We start from the raw sequence: 24,947 nt of genomic DNA on the forward strand, positions 1-24,947 counted from the left end.
TCAGAAAATCAATAAATTTGGACTTAAAATCTGAATTCATCCTTCTAGTTTTGAATTGATTCTTAGATTATTGATTTTGATTCTAACATTCTATTTTTATATTTTCTTTTTTTTATTTTTTTATTTATAGAAAATTGGTTAAAATCATCCATCAAATTGATGGTTTTGAACCTTTAAAAAAATTTGATGACTTCAAAACTGATTATAGTGAATGAATGAGTGAGGCACGTGCTAAAGGATGATATAGTTAAACGAATTAAATTTAATTGAATTTAAAAAGTTTAAATTTAATTCGTTTATTAAATGAATTTTAATCAGTTGAATTTCTTCAAATTCAATTTTAATTCATTTGATAGAGAAATTTAAAAATCACGTTGAAATTTTATTTGTATAGAAATAGAAAATGGACTCGAGTCAAGCCAAATAAATTTTTATTGAATGGAATTCAAATTATTTATGAATGACCCAATTGATATAATGTATCATTTGTAATTATTTATGTTTAATCATAATAGGAATGTAATGATATTATAATCAATTATTGTAATAATTAGTTCTATTATTTATATATAGTTAATTTATACAAAATAGTTATCATATCATTAAATTAGTTTATAATACAGTTAATTTCTATTGTTTACAATTTTTTTTTTTTTTTGAGAAAGATTGTTTATAATATATTTAATTAAATTAGTTATTACATAAATATTATTATTATCTATACTACATATAGAGTGGGAATAGAGGGAAATAATGGGATTTTCAATAACACTCTTGGTTAAATTTAGGATATCCTAAAATAACCTTAATCATAACCAATTAAAAATTACATTTTTTTAGTTGATTGGATATATTTGCAAAAATTATTTTTTAAGCCAATCATGAGTGATCGAATTGTTTTCTCACTTATTTGAGTAGTGAGAGGTCTCAAATTTGAAACCTCTCGACCGCAAGTGTTTCACTAATTTAGTGAGTCTAGAGGAGGATTACTCCTTATTATGTTGCCCATAATATTATTTTGACTCATCATGTCTCTTAATGAATAAAAATTTTATTTTTTAAATAAATATTATAAATAATTAAGCATTTAAAATTTAAATCTAATTTTTCACTAAATTTATTTTTTAATAAATATATATGATAACGAGACATTTGAAAATTTTTAATATTTTATTTATTAAATATTTAATTCTATTTTGATTATAATTTAAATATGTTATTTAGGAGACAGATAAAAAAATAAGGAAAATATATTTTTTATTAATATTCTTTTATGCTTCTATAATTTGATTGGATATATTTTCAAAAATAAATTTTCAAATAGAATATATGTAATATTTTATTTAGGAGAGATAAAAAAGAAGAAAAAAGTATATTACTTTTATTAATATTCTTTTCTTTATGTTTGTAAGATTTGATTGAATATATTTTTTAAGAAGTAAATTTTGAAATAGAATTTACATAATTAAATCTAGGATGACAAACAATTAAAATTTTTAATTTAAAAAATATATAAAAAATATTTTATTGATATATTGATATATTTGTATATATTGAAATTTTTTTTTTCTTATGTGAGTTTTAGAAGAGTTTTATTCTTAATAATAATTTTTTATGTTCTTTTTCGTTACTGAATAATTTGTAAATACTATCATTTTAATTTAGTAAGATATTTATAACTTCATTGCAATAAATAGACAGCCTATAAATAATTAAATATTTTAATTTTTTGATATTTTTTTCTCTTATATCATAAATCTATTTGACTTAAAAGAATAATGTTTAAAAAACTGAAAAAAATAGAATTGTTTTGGTTACTTTTTAGGGTTTCAAAAATTTGTTTGTATGTACATATATTTCTTTCTCTGATGTACTGGATAAAGTAATAATGTAACTGTAGCTAAAGTGATGTTCATTATCAATTCAAATCATTTTCTCATTTCTTTTGTTTTACCTAGCAGTAAAAAATAATTTTTTATTATTTTCATTATAGTTGTATATAGATATTGATTTGGAGTTGAGGATAGGAGGTTGGAGATTGAGTGATGACTTGATTTTCTTTTTTGACACCTATCAGAATTTTTGAAATCTGCATTTATAAATTAGGGACTAAAAGATTAGTTCTAGGGCAATGTTGAACATTATTCTGAGACCAATTTATTATATAAAAATAGAATTAATTATATAAGAAGTAGCATTACAAGTAATTTGTACAACAAAATGTAATACAAATTAACCACTTGTATTTATTTTAATCTAAATAAAACTTATACTTTAATTTTATGTAGATAAACAATTGAGTATATAACGAGTATAATCAACGTGCAACGCACGTCATGCAAAAAACTAATATAAAGAAAATTGGCTATAATGTTAATGAAATCTAATTCAAAACTACGTAGTTTCAATAAAAAAAAATAGGGACTTTTTTTTTGAAAAATAGAATTCGTTAATTATAATATCAAACATTACAAATATTCATTTAGATCAGACATAAAACTTTACTATAAGAAGCTAATAGAGTTCGGCGATCTTTTAATAAACCAAAAGAATTGTAAATATTATTTTGAATGATAATACTAAAAATAAAAGAGAGAACATTACATCCTTTCGCTTGAAGGTGATTTTAACAAAAAAAATATAAATTTTCATAATAACAACTGGTCATTTAATTGATTTGGACCAAAAAATAATAACTTTTCTAGATTTTCTATACTTAAATTGTCTTTTCAAGAATTTGCAATATACGACACATGGTTTCCGTCAATATGCATCGATAGCACCAATAGCATTAATAGAGGAACAGATTACACTACCAGACTCCATTATCCACATTTACAAATCAATAATAAATTTGGCTTATTTAATAAACAAACTTGAATTAAGCGAGTTTTTATCAAATTGAACCCAATTAATTTAGAACCTACTCTCAAGCCATTCATGTTTAGCTTTTGTTGCTTCTAGTTCTTATGCAAACCAAACTAGTGGCCAGCCCTTTCCCACCCTTTTGTTTTCCACTTCAAATTTCTCTTAAATGATAGTTATTTTTTTTAATTGAAATTATTATTCCTCCAAATTTAGTAATAATAATTACAAAAATAAGATACTCCCTCCTTTCAAAATATAAGTTATTTTAAGATAATTGTTCGTTTTGAGTATTTAAAAGAGTAATGAATGTTATTTTTTTTTAATTTTACCCTTATTTATATTAGATATAATAATTATCTTGATAAATTACCTTTGGTTTTAAAATAAAGGATAATTTTGTTAAATTACTCTTGGTTTTATTATAATTAGGAAAATTAATTTCTTTCTTAATCTCCGTCAAAAATCTCAAATGACTTGTATTTTGAGACAAAGATGTTAGAAATTTTAATATGGGCTACTATTAATTGTGGGCTATTTTAGTTTGCGAAAATGAGATTGAATAAATACAGTTTAAGAATATTTATATCGTGCACAATTTGTGTTTATGTGATCACTTGTATAGTGAACTTATGCACCTCTAATTAGCCAATATGGTAAAACCATTCAAAATATAAACGTAATCCTAAAAGAACTTGTGATGGAAAGGTTCATAAGATTCTATATAAATATGTTAGGTCTCCTCTACATTCTTCATTATAATATTGGCTAGTCCCATTGAAAACCGCCTTGTGAATAAGGAATCGGAGAGGAAGATCTAGCTTCTCTTCTATAAATTCTAAATTTGTGTTTGAGTGTCTTGATTACAGATAATTGCAAATGGAGAAATCTAAAATTCATGTACTAGATCCATAATTTTTCTACCAGGAAGGAATACTAGGAAAGAATAAATTTAAGTTTGGAATCCTACGTGCATTTATTACTACACTATATCTCAATATGCAAAATTAAACATATTAATAGTAGAAATTAATAACAATGTTATATTAAACATATTTTAACTGTAATATTAATCTTAAGTTTCTGATGTAAAAAGCCTGTAAGGAACTTATGATTATGTGAATTATCAAATCACAGACTTTGCATTGTACAATCCCAAAATATATTACTGACTTGACGATTTATCAAACTAATTAATTAAGAACATCTTATATACACTCTAATGACATATGTGCAATATTACTATTAAAACTCTAAAATGTAGTAAATTAATTATTCACACAGTCTATAAATATAAGTCGTTTTTAATAATTGGTTTGTTCAGAAATATAAGTCATTTTGAGAATGTTAAAGACTAACTCATGAATTTTTTCAATTGTATCATTTTATTTATAAAAAAATATATTAATTATTAATTATGTAATAAAAAAAAGGTAAGTTAACGAAATTAATGAACTTTTTGTTATAATATAGAAAAATTCATTACTTTCTTAAAAAATTTTAAATGACTTATATTTATAAATAGAAGGAGTAATTATCAAAACTAAAACTAGAATTTGTTCACGTTATAATATAGAATTTGTTTCCTTATTTATAGTTCATAAATACATAAGAGATGTTAACTGTTAAACAAATCAATCATTCACTTGTCTTCTCTTTCTAATTTCTTTAAGTTCAAAGTTGATATAAAATAGAGAAGAATAACTATTTAGTCCTGATTATAATTACACCTTTATCCATTTTATTTGGTAAATATATTGATTAATCTATGAAATTTAGTTTTGTTAAATTATTTAGTCATTTTGAAGGTTAAATACACTGCAACATTTGACTATTTAGTCTTTTATACTTGATCATTCCATCACTATTTTATCTTTATTTCTTTACTGATCCTATTATTAAATTATATTTCTTCAGAATCATGATTTTTTTTCATATAATTTTTAGTGTCATATTATTGTTTCGATTATCAAATTCTAATAAGTGACCTCCCGTTGAAACAAAAATTAAAATTGAATCACTAAAAATAACAAACTAAGATCATGTGATCTAAATAAATAAAACTAAATGCAAAATTCGAATTTCTAACTAAAACCTTGTATATTAGTATTTTTATAAAAAAAATTACTTAGTAAGGTAGAATTGAGAAGAATATCAATCATATAAATAAAATATAATAAAATATGATAGGAGGAACGTGAAAAGTGTAATAAATAAAAATCTTATTAATTCGATCAACCGTTTTACCTCCGAGAGCAAATAAAAATTAATCAATTTTATGGACCATTAAAAAAAATACGGGTGGATACTTGTGCAAGTATAAATAAATAAAAATCTTATATGATCTCAAAATGCCGACCTTAAGTAAAGGAAAGTTCCATAAGACCATGCAATATTGACTGGATTGATCGATAATTTCGTGGTGGAGAGACAAGAGATGCTTTAATTATTTATTATTATAAAGGGAAAATTGAAAACATAATAATGCTATCAAATTAATAATTCATTGGGGATTACATTTCTAATATAGAAAGTTAGAAAAAGAAATGAAAATGAAAAGTATTATCACCAAGGATCCAAGTTTGAATTCTCTTCCTCATCACTAAAAAAAAATGAAAAGTGCTATCAAAATAATAATTCAATAATGCATCTATTTTATCCGCTTTTTCTTTTTCTCATAACCTAAAACTTTAAAGTTCTCTTTTTTTTCTTCCACGAGCGGTTATCGACGAGCTTTCACGTTGGTCACCCATTTCTCTTTTTTTTTTTTTTATAAATAATCCTCAGATCTGTATATAAATCAATTATTATGGTCCAAATATTGAGATTTATTATTGCCTATATATTGAGATTTTGTTCTCAGTTTTAGTTTTGAGTTATTGTTAGCACCATTATGGTGATTTTGTCTAGCGTATTTTATTATTTAGATATTATGTAGAAAGAAATACACCTTTCATCTTCAATAGAAAGAGAAATTTGAAAATAATCAGATTGGACTTATAGAAAGACCATGGAGTCAAAAAGTGGTCATCAATAGCTACCAAGTGGAGCAAGCGATCACCTATGGGTATGACACAAATATTATGTTCTGTCAACTTGATTAGATACTTCAAAACAAAATTGTGTTTTTTTTTTATTCTTTATATAACTGGTTTATTATTAGAGTTTCTATATAAAAATATATAAATATATTGACTTGTATCTCATATATCTGTATACAGTTTCCTCATAATAAAATTTATAATTTGATTTCTTCTGAAAAAAACAATTCAATAGTCAAATAATTTTTAATTTTATTAATTTAATAGTCGAAAGCATTGCTATATAATTATAGACGGTAGCCCAAATATTAAAGGTGCAAGACCTATTGAAATGCTAACATATTCTTTAGCTAAATTATGGTCTATGAATATTTTTCTTTATTATATTTTTCTTTGACTAATCCAACTTATTTATACTACTTTTCAGGTATTAAATTAATTTCAAAAAATATTAAGGATAGATTTTAAAGTATTTATTTGACTACAAATTAGATTTTTTGTCAGGATTTCCAAAAGCTGGGAAACAGAATCAAACATTTTAACTGTAAGAGCAATTGTTTTTTATTTCTAAATATGAGTTAATGGTCTCTTTTTCTCTCTGTCAACTTCTCATATACCAGATATTACCCTTATTAGGTTTTATAATTTTAGAGAAGATCCAAGAAAATGGTAATTATTTAGAAATAATCTAAAGACTCATTTGGTTGATGGAATCATACGGGAAAATAACTTCAGAATGTAAGATTCTGGTATTTGGTCGAAAATTCTACAAAAGTCAAGAAAGGCAAAATAATATATAATTTAATTAGAAGAAAATTCTACAAAAGTTAAGGAGGCAAAGTGGTCGAAAGTACGTCGAAATGGTTTGATGGTTAGAATTTGAGACAAGTTGATGTAAAGGACAAAAGTTTTTTTTTTTTTTTGGACATTAATTTGTTATCATAACAAAATTTATATAATTATTAATTATACTTGTATATTAAAATTCTAAAATATCAGGTAAAGAAAATATGAATAAACTAAGGGTGTAATATTATTGAAATATTTTTATTCATTAAACAAAATCATTATATATTTCTGGAAAAAAGATATTTATAACCAAAATAAAAATTCTGTATATTCAAATTATAATTAATTTTATAAAAATCTACTCTTCGAAGTTCGAACAAATAATTTTGCATGTAAACTTTAATTCCCATAACCAAACCCTTCCAGAATTTATTGTCATCCTCGATGTGATCATAATTAGCCTCATATTCATTATTATTCATATTTTTTAACATAATAAAACACTAACATTATACTTATGTACCATTATAATTATCATAAACAAAATTCATCTTTCAAGTCGCTTTATTATACAAATAATGAGATAAGTATTTCCTTCTTTTTTATTTTAATCGTCCGGTATTTGAAGTTCACTGGCCTCATTAATCCATAAAGGGCGGCAAAATGATTTTTTTCCAAATATTTAAATGGACTCCATACATAAAATTTGAACTTGAAACCTCTATTAAGATGAAAGAATCTCTATCATCGCAAGTATTGAAGTTATACTCATTAAAACATAAAACAAAAGAAGAAGGTTCAAAATGCTCCTTCAATTTGGAGATGAAATACAATTTACCCATATTTCACATTTTTTAACAAAAAGCTGAAGACCTTAAGCATAAACTTACAAATTATTCACTTTCTAACTTGGTAAACGCGCGTTCTCTTCGAACAGAGTTAAAAGTGAGTGAGTTGAATTATTTATTTTTTTAAACGTGTATGAACCTTTGGTTCTTCTTCTTCATTATTTCTTCCTATATTTATGTCTCTCTTTCTACATCTCTTTTCTATTCCATTAAAGATTTTCCTGTTTTCTCCTTAATTCATTGTCTGCAGAATAAATCCATTTCCGATCTACAACCATTTGAGTCCAATTTCATTCTTCATTTGATTTCCAAGAAACCAAAAAAAAAAAAAAAAATTAAAGAAAATGTTTTATAAATTCTTGTCTGAATGCTTTAGGTGAAAGAAAAAGCCTAAACCCTAAATTAATACTGAGACTAAAAAAATCCTTGAAACTAGATCGCATCTTGCTCAAAAGCCAAACCCTAAGAACTAACGAGATAAAAACAATACAACGTCCAAAAAAATAAAAGAAGATAGAGAAATAGAAAAATGAAAATTGGAAAGAACAACAAATAGATCCATGGAAATACAAACCTGAGCTTTGTTTAATAGGTTACGGGCAAGCTCTGAGATTCTAGAGAAAGAAAGAGGTCCAAAAGAAACCAAACGCAAACAAAAAAAAGGAAAAATTGTATTTTTTTTTTATGATATTTTGGGGTTTTAATTAATTAACTAAATTGATTTTCTATTTTTTTATTATAAAAACATACAGCTTGAGAAGAATATATGAAACAATGAGGGTAAGAAAAGAGGCGTGACTTGTTTATTATCATCCTTTTACAGTTATAAGCATTTTAAAAAAAAAAAAAAATTCGACATTAATTTCTTTTAAATGGTTGACCGTGTGTTGTACACGCACTCTCCAAAGTAAATAATGAGTAATTTGTAAATTTACGCTCAAGGTGGTTGAGTATTTTGTTAAAAAAAGTGAAAGATGGATAAATTGTATTTTAGCCTCAAATTCAAAAGGCAATTTGAACCTTCTTCCTAAAACAAAATGCACAACAGAAATAGTATTTATGAATTTATTAGATAAATAAAAATTTATTGTAAATTTATGATTTGGAATTTTGAAGTTAAAATTGTTAATGTCGTGGATGACCAAAATTTTCAAAATTCAACCATTGAAAGTAATATATTTATCAACTAATTTGACCTAACTATGAGATTTGGTCTAGTTCCTATTTTGTCATTTTACGTTGCCATTGCTGACGATTCCCCATTGAATTTAATTGGTTAAAGGCACTACAAGTTGACCTACATATTAACATTTCACCAACTTCTTGTTGGGGCAGAAGCAGATACCAGTAGCTTACAGGTCAAGGTCAAATGCAAAACACATCCATTTATTTATTTATTTTCTTTTGTTTTTTTGAGGAATATAAGAAACCAAACAAAAATTATTCATTAATAGACTGAATTGACGACTGCACGGAAGGACAGAGAGTTTTAACTGTGATTAAGTCTCGAATCAGATTAGGCGGTCTTTGATAAATATCGATGGTTTATAAAAAAAAAAAATTGAACTGACCAGTTAAATCCGTTCAACCGCTAAATTTTATGAAAAGTGGAACGAAGGGAAGTTAAAATTTAAAATCAATGGAAACAATCATTTAAATAAGTAAACCAAAAGGGAAGGAAATAAATGGTTAAATAAAGGAAGCAAAATATACTGATTTTATAATTTCCTCAAACAAACATTAGAATGAATTAAACATTATACCGTCTAATGGTATAAACAATAACAGTAATCAAAATACTATATGCAATCTATCTATCTATATAAATATATAAAAGCCGGATCCTATTTAATAATGTGGTACAATATTGAGAAATGTAGTTATTTACATGGCTTTTTTTTTTTTTTTAAATTTTCATTATTTTTTATTTGATTATCTAATTTGAAAAAAACTAAATTATAAAACTCTTCATTTTCTTTTTTCAACAATTATTACCCATGACAACTGATTTTTTCGTTTTTTTTAATAATTAATAAACTAAATGATAAGTTTATTGTATTAATGATAAATTCATTGCATTCGTTATTTGTTAAATTTAATTTTATATATTCTTGATTCTTGCACTCAAAATAATATATTGTTGTTAAAAAGTAATGTCATTTAAAATTCTTCAAAAACAATAAAATTGTACATCCAGCGTTTCACTGGTTATATATATAGTTTTGCTATAATAACAAAAAATTGATTGTTTCATACGTGCTAAATGAAATTGATTGTTTCATGAGATGAAGTTTGTATATTGATTTTTCTTTTTCTTAAAAAAAATTGGAAGATCTCACTTTTTTTTTTTTCATGAGTCTAGTAATTATTGTTGATCCACGGATTGCCTCCAAATATTTACATAATTTACTAATTATTTATATTGTTCTTTCTTTTTTTCCTACTACAAATGAAAAATTATAGAGTTGTTACCTAGCCTAATGAAAAAATTATTAAATTCATCAATATTGTTAATATGCATGTTTAGTATAGGAAATGTCTCAATTATTATTAATTTTCCCAATATAATGGGAATAAAAAAAATAAATTAAGTTTTATAATATCACAATTTTTTTTTATTTTATCAAAAATTAAAAATGAACCATATAATTGGTAGATCCCTTTTTCTTGAAGACTTCTCCCACTCCACTTAAAATTAATTTGAACCTAAGATTTATCAATAGAAATCTAAATTTTTTTAATCCTTTAAATTGCACATTTAAGGGATATAAATTTACAAATTAAGAATTATATATTTATTATCATATTAAAAGAAATATGAAAAAAAAAAAAGATGGCTGCAATTTTGCAGAAAGTATGATGGGGACATTACACTAAAGGGCAAAGCAAGGATTCCAAGAAACCTAGTTTTAAATACAAAATCCGTATTGGAAAACCAAATCAGAAGAAAAGGATAATTTAAAATGACTTCCACGCTTGCAATAAAAATGGGGTAAAATATATTTCATCCCTAAATCATATTTTAATTCACACTTTTCTACCTAAACCATACCTTAAAAAAAAAAGGGGGACATTAACAGTTATCACTTAACAACGCTACAGTGTAAAGTAGTAATGTCCACGGTTTCACTTTAAACTGAAATCCCATCAAAATTAAACCGGTCAAAACCGGCACTAACCGCGGTCAATAATATTTAATTTTAAACTATAATTGAAACTGTGTATTTCAAGTTTCATTCCGTTCAAAGAAACTTCCAACTTATTATTTGTTTTATTATAATTTTTTTAAAATAAATTTTAAGAATTTTTATTGAATTAGTTTAGTGCTTTTCAATAATAATATTTATTATTATTATTTATTAAAGCTTTTAAATCTAAAAAAGAATTTTCAAAAATTTAAAATAAATTATTTAATTTTGATTTCAAACCGGAAAAAAACAGGAATAAAAGTGAAATAAACCATTCCAAAATTGTCTTAAACCATCTAAAATCAATTTTATTTCAGTTCTATATTTTTTATAATTGGAACCCGTGGTTATAAAATTGAAATCGAGGATTTTAAATTGTAATATACCCAGTGTAAAGTGCTTATTAGAAATTCTAAAGGTATTAATAATAAATTATTTAGGGGGTTGTATCCTTGTATGTTGATACTTAGCCATTTATATTATGGATCACAAGCCATATGGGCCCATCTTATTTATTGGGTCCTAACTCCTAAGTCACCCAACATTAATATGATTTTCAATCAGCGTTGCTAGGGAAGCGAATGCATTTCTAGAAGACAGTGTTAGCCGCCTTTGTTAAAAATAAATAAAAAAAAATTAATAGTTTTGCTCAATCCACGTCGGGGAGATGAGCAAAAGAGGGTAGTAGATTCGGCTATAAAAGGAAGCCAAAGTTTAGATTTCAAAACACACCAAAACACACCAAAAATACTTAAATGTGTTTTATATTAGGGATTTAGAGCAAGTCTATAAGATATTTGGGGTGTTTTGAGGGTGTCGGGTAGAAAATATTTTGTAATTGTGGTTGTAACAATTTGCCACACAGTGAATATTTTTCTTTGTTGTCGTTTGGCAACGGCCGTGGTTTTTCTCCACTTGAGGAGTTTTCCACGTTAAATTATTGTGTTATTTATTCTCTTTAATTTCTCAGTCATTATTTTATTTTTTCATTTATTCCTGCTTGAAGCCGATCCGAAGGGCGGGAGAATAGCGATTTTCCCAACAAGTGGTATCAGAGCCTAGTTGTTAGGCGGAGCTTTTAGTGTTAAAATAATTTCTTGTAATTGTAAGTATGCACTGTGGTTGCGGCTTAGTCTGATCTTCCACATCATAAATACTGTTGTTAGAAATTATTTTATTTTAAAAGCAAGTGGAGTTTTGGAAGTCTTGAAGCCGGTGGAGCTTTGCTTTGGTGTGCTTGAGTACCGGTGGTGAAGGTTCTGACGATAATTATTGAAGTTATTTTGGTACGAAAGTTCTAATAACATACCGTGCACATAATTTCTGTATAGAAGGCCGAATTTTAAGTGGGACCACTTGTGACCCCTCCACCCAACTGGGATTTTTACGTGGAATGGTAATACTGTCTAGGAGATTATTGTGGTCTTTTCTGAGTATTGCTGAATCGGTTTACTTCATTAATTATTGGGTTCACTGTTATAAGCATAAGTAAGCATGTCGGCTATGAGATGTGAGATTGAGAAATTTGACAGGAGAATGAATTTTGCATTGTGGCAAGTGCAAGTCAAAGACGTGTTGATTCAGTCTGGACTGCATAAGGTTTTACAGGGTAAACCAGTCAGCGAAAAGAATTCAGGAAAAGACAGTGGCAGTAGAGACTCAGAAAATCCAAGATTAGCGATGAAGAATGGGAGGAGCTGGATATCAAAGCGGCAAGTCAAATTCGCATGCGTATAGCAAAAAATGTTCTTGCTAATGTGCTTGGATTGTCCACGACAAAAGAGTTGTGGGAGAAACTGAAAGAATTGTACCAGGGAAAAAATATATCCAATAGGTTATATTTGAAGGAGCAATTTCATACATTGAAAATGGCGGAAGGTACAAAGCTGTCAGATCACCTGAGTGTTCTTAGCAGCATCGTCTCTGAATTGGAAACTCTTGGAGTGCAAACCGAAGATGAAGATAAAGCTCTCCGACTCATCCTGTCACTTCCTTCGACATATGAGCACATGAAACCTGTTCTGAAATATGGTAGTAAGAAAGTGGTGTATGCGGATGTGGTTAGTAAGCTCATTACTGAGGAAAGAAGACTGAATGAAATGAAAAATAAATCATATGAGGATTCAGCTTTATCTGTCGGTAACAGGAAAAAGAATAAAAGCTCCGGAAAGAGGAAGGTTGTCTGCTGGGGTTGTGGTCAAACTGGACACGTGAGGAAGGATTGCCCGAACGGTGGAGCTGATTCGGCTAGAAGCTCTAACGTTGTTGCTGCCAATGTGATCTCCTGTGGCGAAGGAGATGATGTGATCTCTTTGTAATTGAGAGATGTGTGTCCTCATGACATGATTGCTACCCGTTGAGATGCCATGAAAGAGGACGGATTATTGGTAGCTGGTCCACGGAAATGCGCACGACATTGGTTGACAGTTGATGCAAAGTGTGTGGTGGAAAAAATATGTCGATGGCTAATGAACTCTCGGAAAAGTCAACAGGAGGGTTGCACCATAAACTATTAGCGGGATCCGACATGGCCGATGGAAAATTCTTGGAGTCGGTAAAGTGGTTCCAAGTGGCGATACTCTTTTATGGTGGAGTATGATAATTCTTGACGATAAGAATTACGATTGTCGGTAGCAGACAATGTTGTGTGTTTTTTTTTATTGTATTTTCAAGGTGGAGATTGTTAGTCGCCTTTGTTGAAAACAAATAAAAAAAAATAATAGTTTTGCTCAATCCCACATCAGGGAGATGAGCAAAAGAGGGTGGTAGGTTTGGCTATAAAAGGAAGCCAAAGTTTAGATTTCAAAACACACCAAAAATACTTGAATGTGTTTTATATTAGGGATTTAGAGCAAGTCTCTTGGAGTCCCTTGGTGTATAAAATATTTGGGGTGTTTTGAGGGTGTCGGGTAGAAAAATATTTTGTAATTGTGGTTGTAACAATTTGCCACATAGCGAATATTTTTCTTGGTTGTCGTTTGGCAATGGCCGTAGTTTTTCTCCACTTGGGAAGTTTTCCATGTTAAATTATTGTGTTATTTATTTTTTTTAATTTCTCAGTCATTATTTTATTTTCTCATTTGTTCCTGCTTGAAGCCGATCCGAAGGGCGGGAGAATAGCGATTTTCCTAACAGACAGGTATGACAGTTCAACATAAAATCGAGAGTAGTTATACTAGATGATTATTTATTTATTTATGTGTGAAGTACGCTCTCTATATTCTTTGTAGACAAACTTTCTAATTTAGTTATTTTTTTATAGAGAATATTACTTTAAATAAAATTTGGGAAGAATGTCAAATAAAAAAATTCAAAATGTTCTCATATGAGCTTTATCATTTGTGTGAAAGTTGCTCATTGAATGAAAAAAGTGAAAGACAAAAGGGAATGTTAAGGCATTTGAATTTTCAAAATATTACTAAATGACTATTTTCTATGTATTTTTAACGGTATACTCAATTTTATGAATGTGAGCACAAATGTAAGTGACAGTTCGATTAATTACCTATAATATGAATGCATAATTGGAAGGTTGCATATCAATTTAAAAATGTCATTTTATATTGATATCACACCTTATAAATATGTACATGATTTCGTTAATTCCGATTAACTTAATATAATTTTGTAATTTAATTAAGTACCGATGAAAATTTTATGCTCGTGTTCTTCAAATGAAACATGGGTGATATAAACTTAAATTGACTTCACATATATGCTAACTATAGCCACAACTTTTTCATTATTACTCTTATTTAGGTTATCTTGTTGCAACTTAGAAAAAAAGTATGGTACTCATAGAATTTTTTATATCATCGGGTAATCTTGTTTTCGTGTTGCATGCAACAATATTTTAAAATTGACTTATTTTAAGAATAACAACATTTTGTTTTTAACACGGTAAAAAGTTAAAATTTGGAAGTTAGAGAATCAGAACTACTTTTCTGCAGTAGAAATTAGATCCTGATCTTCATAGTAGCCTTAAGAAAGTTTTTTGGTGGATCCAAAATTAAAGGAGTTTATTTGAATCCTTTGCCCTCATTTCTGTCAATTTGGTTACTTCACAATTACAACTTCAATTGGTTAATTTTACTCGAAGGGTCTGAACTATAGAGATAATCACTTAATGGGATACCAACTTCAATTTATCACTTAAAAAATACTCGACCTTATATTTTTGTTTTAATAGTAAAATACCTTTTTGAGTGAAATTAACCCAGCAGATTAAGGACCCGTTTGGTTCAGCGGTTCATAATTCATACCATTGGTAGTTATTGCAACTACAACTTCAATCATAGCATACTAAGGACCCGCTTAGTTCAGTGGCTCATACGTAGCTAATTAAAACTGGTGTTTAGCAAAATTTTGATAATGATTCCTGTTAAAATATAAAATGTCCGTTAAAACATAATTGTTTTTTATTTTGATTCATAAAGATAGAACTGTTTTATATTTTATTATGTATAAAGTATATTTTTTAATAATTAAGGTAAATAGGTTATTTTTCATTTTAATGTATTATATAAATAAAAATATATTACCTTTTAAAATAATATTTAACAAAAAATATTATGTTTAACTGTCAATCAGGTGGTGGTCTAGTTGATTTTTTCAGTTAAAGTCTTTTTGACTAATCATAGTTGTTTTTACCAATTTAGTGAATTAAGAAAAGGACTACTGTAGCCTGCAATGTTATTTCGCCTTTTAAAAATCTCCAATAAATTAAAAAAAAAAGTTATTCTTAACTAACTATAAATAAAATAATTAAAAAATATTAATTTGAAAAAGAAAATAATTTTATCAATAGTCATTTTTCTGAGGTTAATGGAGTTCAAATAAAATAATAGTTAAATTTGCTCCCTGCATCTGATATGAAAAAAGTTCTCAAAACTAGTTGACGATGAAATCAACAACTAATTAGGAATTCTACCAACTATGAACCTACAGATTAAAAGCTTACCAAACACATCCCCTCTAAACCATACACGAGTTTCCACTTCCAGGTATGAGACATTTTATATTGGATCAACAAATAAGTCTCCAAGCTCTCTTTTCTGCAACATGCGTTTCTCCATATTGATTGAACAAATAATCTTCCAAACTCAACAAAAACTAACAATAAATCTCCACCAGAGTCAAACGACATCACATTAATTTTCAGCCATATAGATTATTCATAGATTTATCCAGGCTCGGAAGAAGGCTATGTTTACATCCCTACAGAAACAGTACACAAGTCCGCAAAAGCAGTGCTATTTTTGGCAGGCTTAGCAGGCTTAGTATTTACAGAAATGTAATTTTTCAAGAAAGTATTCACAAAAATAATTAGTGCAGAAAGGTGAACTATACAACAATTGGCATAATCAACAAGACACCACAGATTTAAACGTCTAAAACGGTCATTATCTCAGAATTCCGTCTTTGCTCATTTGACTCATGATTCGAGATGCATCATTTAATCTATTTGCTCTTTCATATATGCTAGCAACAACAAGATGCAACTCCTTTTTGTTAATGTTAGGATCAGAATCCAGCTTCTCAAGTAGAGATTCTACCTTCACAAAATCTTTTCTTGCACCATAAAGACTCAGCATCTGAAAGTGAACATCATCTGGAAAAACACAACCTTCTTCCTGCATTTCTCTATATACTGCATCTGCCTCCTTAAATTCTCTCAATTTCCCATAAGCATTCAAAACAAGAGCAATCACATTAGAATCTGGGAAATATCCTGCTCTTCTCATCTTCTCAAACACCTCTATGACATTCGCAGGTTTTTTGTTTCTTGAGAAAAGATCAATCATGCATCCAAAAACAGATATATCCTTCACCTCTCCAGCATCAAAAGCCTGGCGAAAAACCCATGTGGCCTCTTCTATCCTGCCAGCTCTGGCAAGAATTTTGATGGCAGTCTCCCTAGGAATATTATCCGGGCATTTGAGTTCATGAAGCAAACGTTTGGCATGAGCAACCAAGCCTACCCTCTCATAAGCCACAATCATTGTCTGATATAGTACTTGATCAATCTCAACCCCTGAACTCCTCAGCTTTTGAAACAACATTGCTGCCCTATCCAATTTCCCTGCTTTACCCCAAATAGAAATGATTGTCGCGTATGTGATGGCATTTGGTTCAATCCCTCTTTTTTGCATCTCCTGAATAAGATTTGTTGCCTTTTCATGCTCGAGTGACTTCCCATAAATCTTGATCATAGTATTATAAGTGACAACATTCTGCTCAATATCCTTCCTCTGCATCAACCTAAATAAATGTATAGCTTCACCAAAAAGTTCAGCCTCGCCATAAACCTTCAAAAGGGTATTATAACTAACAACATTCGGCTCAATCCCCATTTTCCTCATACTCCAAAACAATCTATCAGCTTCCTTAGCCATATCCAGCTGTCCATAAACATCAATCATAATATTGCACGTAGTAAGATCAAGCGGGCACTTGACATCGTTCATCTCTGAAAAAACAGATAAGGCCTCGAAAAACTTCTCGTTTTCAACATAAATACTCAAAAGAGTTGAATAACTCACTGTATCAGGAATGACCCCTACTTCTCTCATCTCCTTTAGCAACATCCTCGCCTCCCTAAACAATCTAGCTTTCCCAAAAACATTAATCATTGAATTATAAGCAACTAAATCTGGTGTAATCCCACTTCTCTTTAGCTTCATAAATATGGAAATAGCCTTAGAAAAATCACACAACTTGCGCGAAAGCTCAATTAAGTTACTATACAAAACAAGATCACCAGAAACACCGTCTTGCTCCATTTGTTGGAGCCAAAAAAGCGAAGAATCAAACATACCCGCTTTTCCGAAATAAGTAATAAGCGTAGAATAAGTATACCTATCAGGTGCAAGAGCTCTTTGACGCATTTCGTCGAACAGGCCATGTGCAACTTCCCATTGTTTATCTCTAAGCACATTCCTCAAAACGACATTGTAAGCGAACACAGAAGGAGAATAACGCGCAATGTCGTTAATCCAATCAAGGACAGCGAGGGATCTTTGCCAATCTGATTCACGCGAAAGAAGCGAGACCATGAAACGAATAGAGAGTTGCCTGTCTTTGAAGGGCGAAAGCAAACAGTATAGTTCTTGCTCGTTTTGGGTTTGGCTGATGGAGGTCAATAGCTCGTCCATGTCTATACTGTGGTCTAAATACACCGGTTGTCTTTTTTGTCTTCTTGGACGGTACCGTGTCGTTCCATTGTTGGTTGTGTTACTTGTCCAGACATCTCTTTTGGTTGCAGAGAGGAGGAGAAAGTGGGTTCTGGGTTTTGCCTTGGTGTAAATATGGGACTTGGTTAAGGGTAATAATGGAAGAGAAAAGATGGAAGATAAAGCGGGATCTAAAACTTGCCTGGGAGAAGCAGATAGAGAAAGCGAAGACATGGACGAGGTTTCCTTTGGACCAGTGGAAGTTGGTCGCTTTTGCTTAAGCTAGAACAAAGACGACCCAGTTTAGCTCTTGCCACGTCAGCATTAGGCTAAAAAATGGCATTGTCATTTTCTTACATGTCATATTTCGACAGTTAGAAATTCGTAAGATGACAGTTCATCAGGTTAATTAAAAAGAAGTGTTGAGGTTTCATACTATCACGATGCAACAATTTAAAAAATTAAGGGAAATTAATTAGATAGTCCTGAAGAACGACGAAATTGTCTAAATAGCCTATTCACATGAACAAATACTCAGGATGTCGCCGACGTTAGCTTCCTTTGTTCTGAGTAGTTCCTGCAATTTCCTTCTTTTTTTCCCGTTAAGTCAAAATGAAATGACTAAAATACCCTGGAATATAATAGCCACAGATCTTGTCTTTTCCACCACCTTCACTGCAAAACACGCCATTTTTTTGACGCCCTAGTTCTGCAAATTGGCTTTATAAAAATGAAGGATACAGAAAAAAAGCAAATCCTTGAAATGCTTTTGGGTTCAACATTTTAAATTATCCAACTCCAAGACAAGCAACTTTGATAACTGCAGTCAGTAACTACCCTAAAAACATCCACCTAACACTTTCTATTTACATCCAACAATCACCAGAACTTATACAAAAAACCATCAATGTTTAAAGCTCTTAAACTTAATTTCCAATATGAATTCTGCACAGAAATAGGTTAATTCATCAGCTAATAATCCCAAACAAACTTAAAACGAAACTGAAAACATTCACAATAAATTGAATAAAAAGAAATATTAAAAAGCATATATTTTCACCAATTCAATTTGGAAAAAGTAATTAAATAAGCAAGTCAAAAAAATGTAGCAACTTGTTCGAGGCCATAATGAAAACGAAATTGAAAGATTTGATAGGCACGGAGAATTGCTATGGTATCGCCAACCTTCAATGCAAATTTCGCCCATTATTGACACTCTTGGCACCTCAGGCTCCTCCTTGACGCTCAACCCCATTACTACTGCAACAATCCCCACAAACGCCAAATTCCAGAACACATTGAACACAATAATCGGCTTGGACTAGGACCAGTCGGTCTGACGCTCCTCAAGCTGTTCCGCTGCATTTTCCCAAACTCGGACAGAGGGATCTCGAAGCATCATGCGCCGGCTGCTGGCTCGGCGGCGTGCGTGAGCGGTGGAGAGGAGGAGAGAGCGGTGACCTATGGCGGTGGCCGTGGAAAGGAGTCGAGGAGGGCCTGGGTTTGGACTAAAGAGAGGTGGACAATGAACTGTCTTTTGCAGGTAAGGGCAATTTTTGTCATTTTGAAAAATTTATCTCAGCTTTTCTTTTTTTTTTTTTTTTTTTTTGTGATTTAATGGAAAATTTGGGTGGAATAACTATTTAGATGGAGGGATGCAAACATCAACAGCGCGTTAAATTTTTATTCAAAATAAAGAAATTATTTAAATAATTTCTTTATACAAGGACTAAATAATTAAATTTTTAAAAATTAAAGTATTTTTTAATTTAATAATTTAGAATTTTTATGAATATTAAAAGGTTAAAATAAAATTTAATTCAAAACACTAGAGACTAAAATTATAACAAATAATTATTTAAACCGAATCAAATCAAAAGCATTTTATTTGGGAGTTCATATCTTTAATGGACGGGTCACTAAGTCTGCGTTTGCTCCAATGCCTTCTCGTATTGATTCTCATCTTGCGAGTTGGAAGGTAAATTATTTGTCTTTAGCTGGCCGGATTAGGCTTGCTAAATCGGTTCTTACTGCGCTGCGTAACCATGTGATCAGTCTGTTTATATCCCTCGTGCGATATGTGATGAATTTCATAAACGAGCGAGAAGCTTTGTTTGGGGTGATTTCCAAGGGAAAAAGACAGTTCACTTAGTAAACTAGAACCAGTTAACACTTCCAGTTGACAAGGGTGGGCTGGGAATTCGCACATGCAAGGAGATGAACTAGTGCTTTCCTTGCTAAGCTTGGCTGGAAGCTCATTCGTGAGGATGCAGGGCTTTGGGCTTCGGTCTTGATAGGTAAATATGTGAAAGGAAGAACAGGTATGGCTATGTTCTTTACCAAAGCTCATGCTTCTATTATTTGGTGGGGTATAGTTAACAGTGCTGCTGTCTTAGCCAAGGCTTGTACAAAGCTGTCTGTTATGGTTTATTAACATATTTTTGGGAAGATACTTGGTTGATGCCTCAGCCATTGAGGGATTTTGCATTAATGGAGATTCCTTCAGTTTTTTTAAAATCAGGCAGGTCGCCTTCTTTTGGGATGGGCAAGGCTGGAAATGGAGCTTGCTCCAGTTGTATTTAACTGTGGCTATGTGTCGTAGATTGGAGTCAATATCCTTGGTGTCGGATATGGAGGCTATGGACTGTTATGCATGGCGTGGTACTAATACTGGGGAATTTTCGGTTAGATCTGCATATTGATTAGCAAAGAATGTTGTTAAAGGGAATTCTAGTCCGTCATGGGTGAAAATCTGGCAGGCTAAAGTCCCTCAGCGCATCCGCATGTTCACCTGGCTTGTCCAACATGATCGGATAATCACTAATCAAGAGCGGTCTCGGCGAGGATTTACTACTGCTGCTGCTTGTGGCTTGTGTGGTATGGCTGTTGAATCTTGTGCCCATGTTTTGCGTGATTGTGCTTATGCAACGGAAATCTGGGACAATGGTTGGGACCGATCTTCAATGATGCAGTTTATGCAATATGGGGTTTCTGACTGGGTCCAAAACTGTACTATTTTGGTGAATGAGTGCTTTCAGGATAGCAGTCCTCTTCAGGTTTTAATGATCACTATATGGTGTATCTGGAAATGGAGGAATGAATTCATTTTTCAAGGTGTTAAAGCTGTCTCTTCCAGCGCGCTTAAGCATGCTGCGGGGTCAGATCAGTTCCAATATCTCAGCCTGGGCAGGTTGTGTGAAACACTCCCCTTTGAGGTATAAGTCTCTAATTTCAATTGTGTGGAATTTTCCTACACTACAAAAAAAAACAGCATTTTGCGACCGACCAATCGGTCGCAAAACGCAAGAAATCGGTCGCTAAATTTAATTAGCGACCGATCTGCGACCGATAAACATCGGTCGCAACAATGCTCGTCGCAAAAAATTTTGCGACCAATTTTTTCATCGGTTGCAAAATTTGGTTGTGTTTGCCGTTGGAAACGCTATCGCAAATTGATCGCAGAATAAGTCTATCGCAATTATGAAATTCGGTCGCAAATCGGTTGCAAAATTTAAAAAAAAATAAAAAAATAAAAATTATTATAAAACCATAATTTTAAATTGCATCTATGAAAACTGGCATATATATATATATATATATATATATATATATATATATATATATATATATATATATATATATATATCACAAACACAACTCAAAAACAATATAAAAATGTAATTGTTATTATACTGAACAATGTCAAAAAACAACTGGAAAACTAAAAAGGTCCAAAATCAAATCTACGCGGTTGCTCATCTGCACAATCCAATGCGGAATCGCTAGGAGGAGTACCTGCTGGATGTGCTGTAGTGCCGGGAGGGGTGACCAAGGTATCGTCTGCAGCATTGGGATCAAGAGACTGTAGTGGCTGCTGCTGAGATGTCGAAACATTTCGATCTGTAGCAGGCGCAGGATTAGAGGAAGAAGTACCAGCACCGGGGTGACCAGATAGCCGCATGACATGCTCTCTAAGTTCTGCAATCTGTCTCTGCTGATCATCAACACGAGCCCGTAATTCAGTAAACTCCTCGGCACTGTGCTCGGGCTGTGGTCCTGCGCTGGCTGCAGAAGCGTGAGCTGTTGAGCCGCAGTAAAACTGTGATGCCTGAAACCCGATGCCGTATACCTTCCTCTTCTTCTCGCCCCCTATAGCCTCGAGATAAAGTGCTACCTCATCAATTCTTAACTCAGCTTCAGATTCATCAGTCTAAGAAGAAACAAGACGCTCCCGAACTGTAGTATAGTTCTCCTAACAACAAAAAAATTAATTAATCAATGCAATTGCAAGCTTTATTATATTGAACTTTGTACATCTTCGCAACGAGTAGAGGGTAAATGTAAATATTATTCATTGTTACTTACATTGACACTTACCGCATGTCTGTCGACAAACGTATTAAGATCGTGGTCCTTCGTGTGAGTTTATGTAAACACCTCAATCGGTGTTGGCTCATGACCTAATTCTTTAGCCTGTAATTAATTTTTATGCATGATATATTAATATATATAGTGTCCTTTCATTAAACATCAGTTTCATATATTGTGACTAGTTAACTTACTAATAATCGAGCTGTCTCTATAGCAAATATTGATCCGCCTGTGTGTCGAGAAGGTCTTGCTCCATCACCGTCAGTCTCACTGCGCCTGTTTTGTGCAAATATCTCCTGCTTTCTCTTGAATGCAGGATCCTCCCAAGCCTTTTGCCAGCTGATAAGTGTTATTTTTATAGTATTTTTATTGTGATTTTGATTAAAATTTCTATTACTTTTAATTTATTTAAATTAGTTTTTATGTAACATTGATATGTTTTTATTTAAAAGCTTCCTTGAAACACAACTCACTTGATTTTGAGAAAAAATGTAGGGTTTGGCAAGAAAAAGGACAAAAATAAGGTAAAAACTCATTAAGCACGCCTATGCTACAGTGCCCGTGCTGCTACAGTGCCCGTGCTACAGTGCCCGTGCTAATCAGCACGCCCATGCTGTTATTGCATCAGACTTCTAGAGGAGTGCATGCCCCAGCCCGTGCTACAGTGCACGCCCGTGCCAAGCAAGGAATCCTAAACTTAGTCAAAAGTTGCCAACCAACTTCCACCAATTTATGGAGCTAATCTTGGACAACTTTCTTCACATACAAATCAAGCCTTAATTTATGCACATGGAAGACATGATTGAGAGAAATTCAAGGCTTGATTGAGAACTTTATTCCATAAACAAGGTGGAATTTATTCCCTAAACAATGTAGAAGTTCTCTCCCAAAAAGTCTATATAAAGAGAGGAAGGATGCATTGTAAAAGGGATTGGCATACTCTACATCTCTTCTCTCATCTCTCATTTTATAGTTTTGTACATAGTTTTATTTTTTTAGAAGCTAAGTATTCAAGAGTTGTGCAAAGTTTCAAGGAAGCCATCCAAGCAATTTATCACTAGTTCTTATTTCTAAACTCTTAATCTTGTTTATTTCTTTCATTATCTTTATTGATTATGGAATATTTATCAAGTATTGTTGAGTTTTATTTAAGTACTATGTGTAATTAAACTCTCATACTAGAGGTTTGATGTAGCTTAATCTCTTTTCCAATTTATGCAATTAGATTTATTTTTCCTTATTCAAGTTATGATTTATTAATGAACTTAATGCTTCTAAGCAGAATTTTCCCCTAGATTGATTTATTTCAATTATCACTATCGGAAGAAGGATCTTTGATATGAAAAGGTTAATAAAACACATGAGAATAATAACTTGATGCGGAAGCTATACGGTTTGACTCATGGGGGGTTTTCATAAGTTAATGACCTTAGGTTATGAATTCACAAAACAAACCATAAAACTTAATGATTTAATTCATGTCTGATTGCGTTATTGGAAGATAGGTAATTAGACCGGGTTAAAATAGCTAACAATACATCGGGAGAGCTTGTTAGTGTTTTTTGGGTTGTTTCCCCTACTTGAATAATTAAATTGATCAATGAACTAATGAAATAAATTGGATAGAGTTAAGTGAAATCAAAACCCCTAGTAGTTTTACTTCCTTGATTTCTTTAATCAATAATTGCTTGCTTAACTTCTTATTTTTACTTGTTGAATTTAATTTCTATAAAAAATTTCCTCATCTATCGTTTAAATAATAATAGGATAATATAATTTTGGTACTTGGTATACAATTCCTGTGGATACGATACTCTACTCACTCTATATTACCTACAGCGATTTGTACACTTGCTAAATAAGCTGTCACCAGCTCTCCCATATCTCCTGAGACACGCACTGCTGCTTCGTACCGCTTCTTCTTATCCTATAAGTGAAGTCAGCATATCGATCAACGCATAACTTCTCCCAGGCCACTTTCAGCATAGCCGTAATTGCCTCGTCCCATATGAAATGTTTCTGCCAAAAATGAAAAATAGCGTTTCAATACTAAGGAGGTATCTTAATGAATTGTAAACATTGAATGATGATATAACTTAAACCAAAGCATACCTGAAACTCCTCCCAATAAAAGTCTCTCGCCTCTTGTGGTACGGCATCCCATGTGTATCCTTCTTTATATAGCTGTAGCTTGATTATCCGCATAATTTGCCTCGATGCTCGAGAAAATGGATATATGCTGAGAAAAAAAAAACACAAGTGAAATATAATTGGACGAAAGCATCACAATCTGAACAAAACATGCCTTGGAAAAAGTGAATAAGTACTTACTGTCCCGCTACCAAACTGAGGCTGATACGTGGATCTGATGAAGCTGCAAAAGAATCGACAAATGCTATAAATGCAGATAAATAATTAATATATAATTGAAATGACAGTAATGACATTTATGATTACCTTGCACAGTAGGTGACTGTGCAACTGGTGGAGATTGTACTGGTCCAGAAACGGAGGTAGAAGAGGAAGGAGTAGAAGGAAGTGATGGCGGCAGTACTGGTCGCTGAGCAAAGGATGAAGCCCCAGACGTACCTGAAGAAGAAGGAGGGATAGACTCTCCTCGTCCACGGGCACTGCATCCTGGGCCACGACCTCCATGCGAACCACTGCCAGATG

General features: G+C 31.1%; 1 protein-coding gene and 1 non-coding gene across 2 annotated transcripts; both read right to left on the reverse strand.

Annotated features, from left to right (window-relative positions):
* Positions 1 to 15,844: 15,844 nt before the first annotated feature.
* On the reverse strand, positions 15,845 to 19,507 carry LOC105642487 (Tetratricopeptide repeat (TPR)-like superfamily protein). The gene has a single exon (XM_012227331.4). It carries the CDS (start codon positions 18,135 to 18,137, stop codon positions 16,134 to 16,136), a length of 2,004 nt encoding a protein of 667 aa, XP_012082721.1. The 5' UTR covers positions 18,138 to 19,507; the 3' UTR covers positions 15,845 to 16,133.
* On the reverse strand, positions 19,006 to 19,128 carry LOC119370647 (small nucleolar RNA snoR86). The gene has a single exon (XR_005178207.1). It is a non-coding gene; the product is annotated as a small nucleolar RNA snoR86 (small nucleolar RNA).
* Positions 19,508 to 24,947: the final 5,440 nt, after the last annotated feature.

Source organism: Jatropha curcas, chromosome 11 (assembly GCF_041381405.1).
Source record: "Jatropha curcas cultivar XTBG-Jc1 chromosome 11, XTBG_Jcur_1.0, whole genome shotgun sequence".
In the NCBI taxonomy this organism is placed as follows: domain Eukaryota; kingdom Viridiplantae; phylum Streptophyta; class Magnoliopsida; order Malpighiales; family Euphorbiaceae; genus Jatropha; species Jatropha curcas.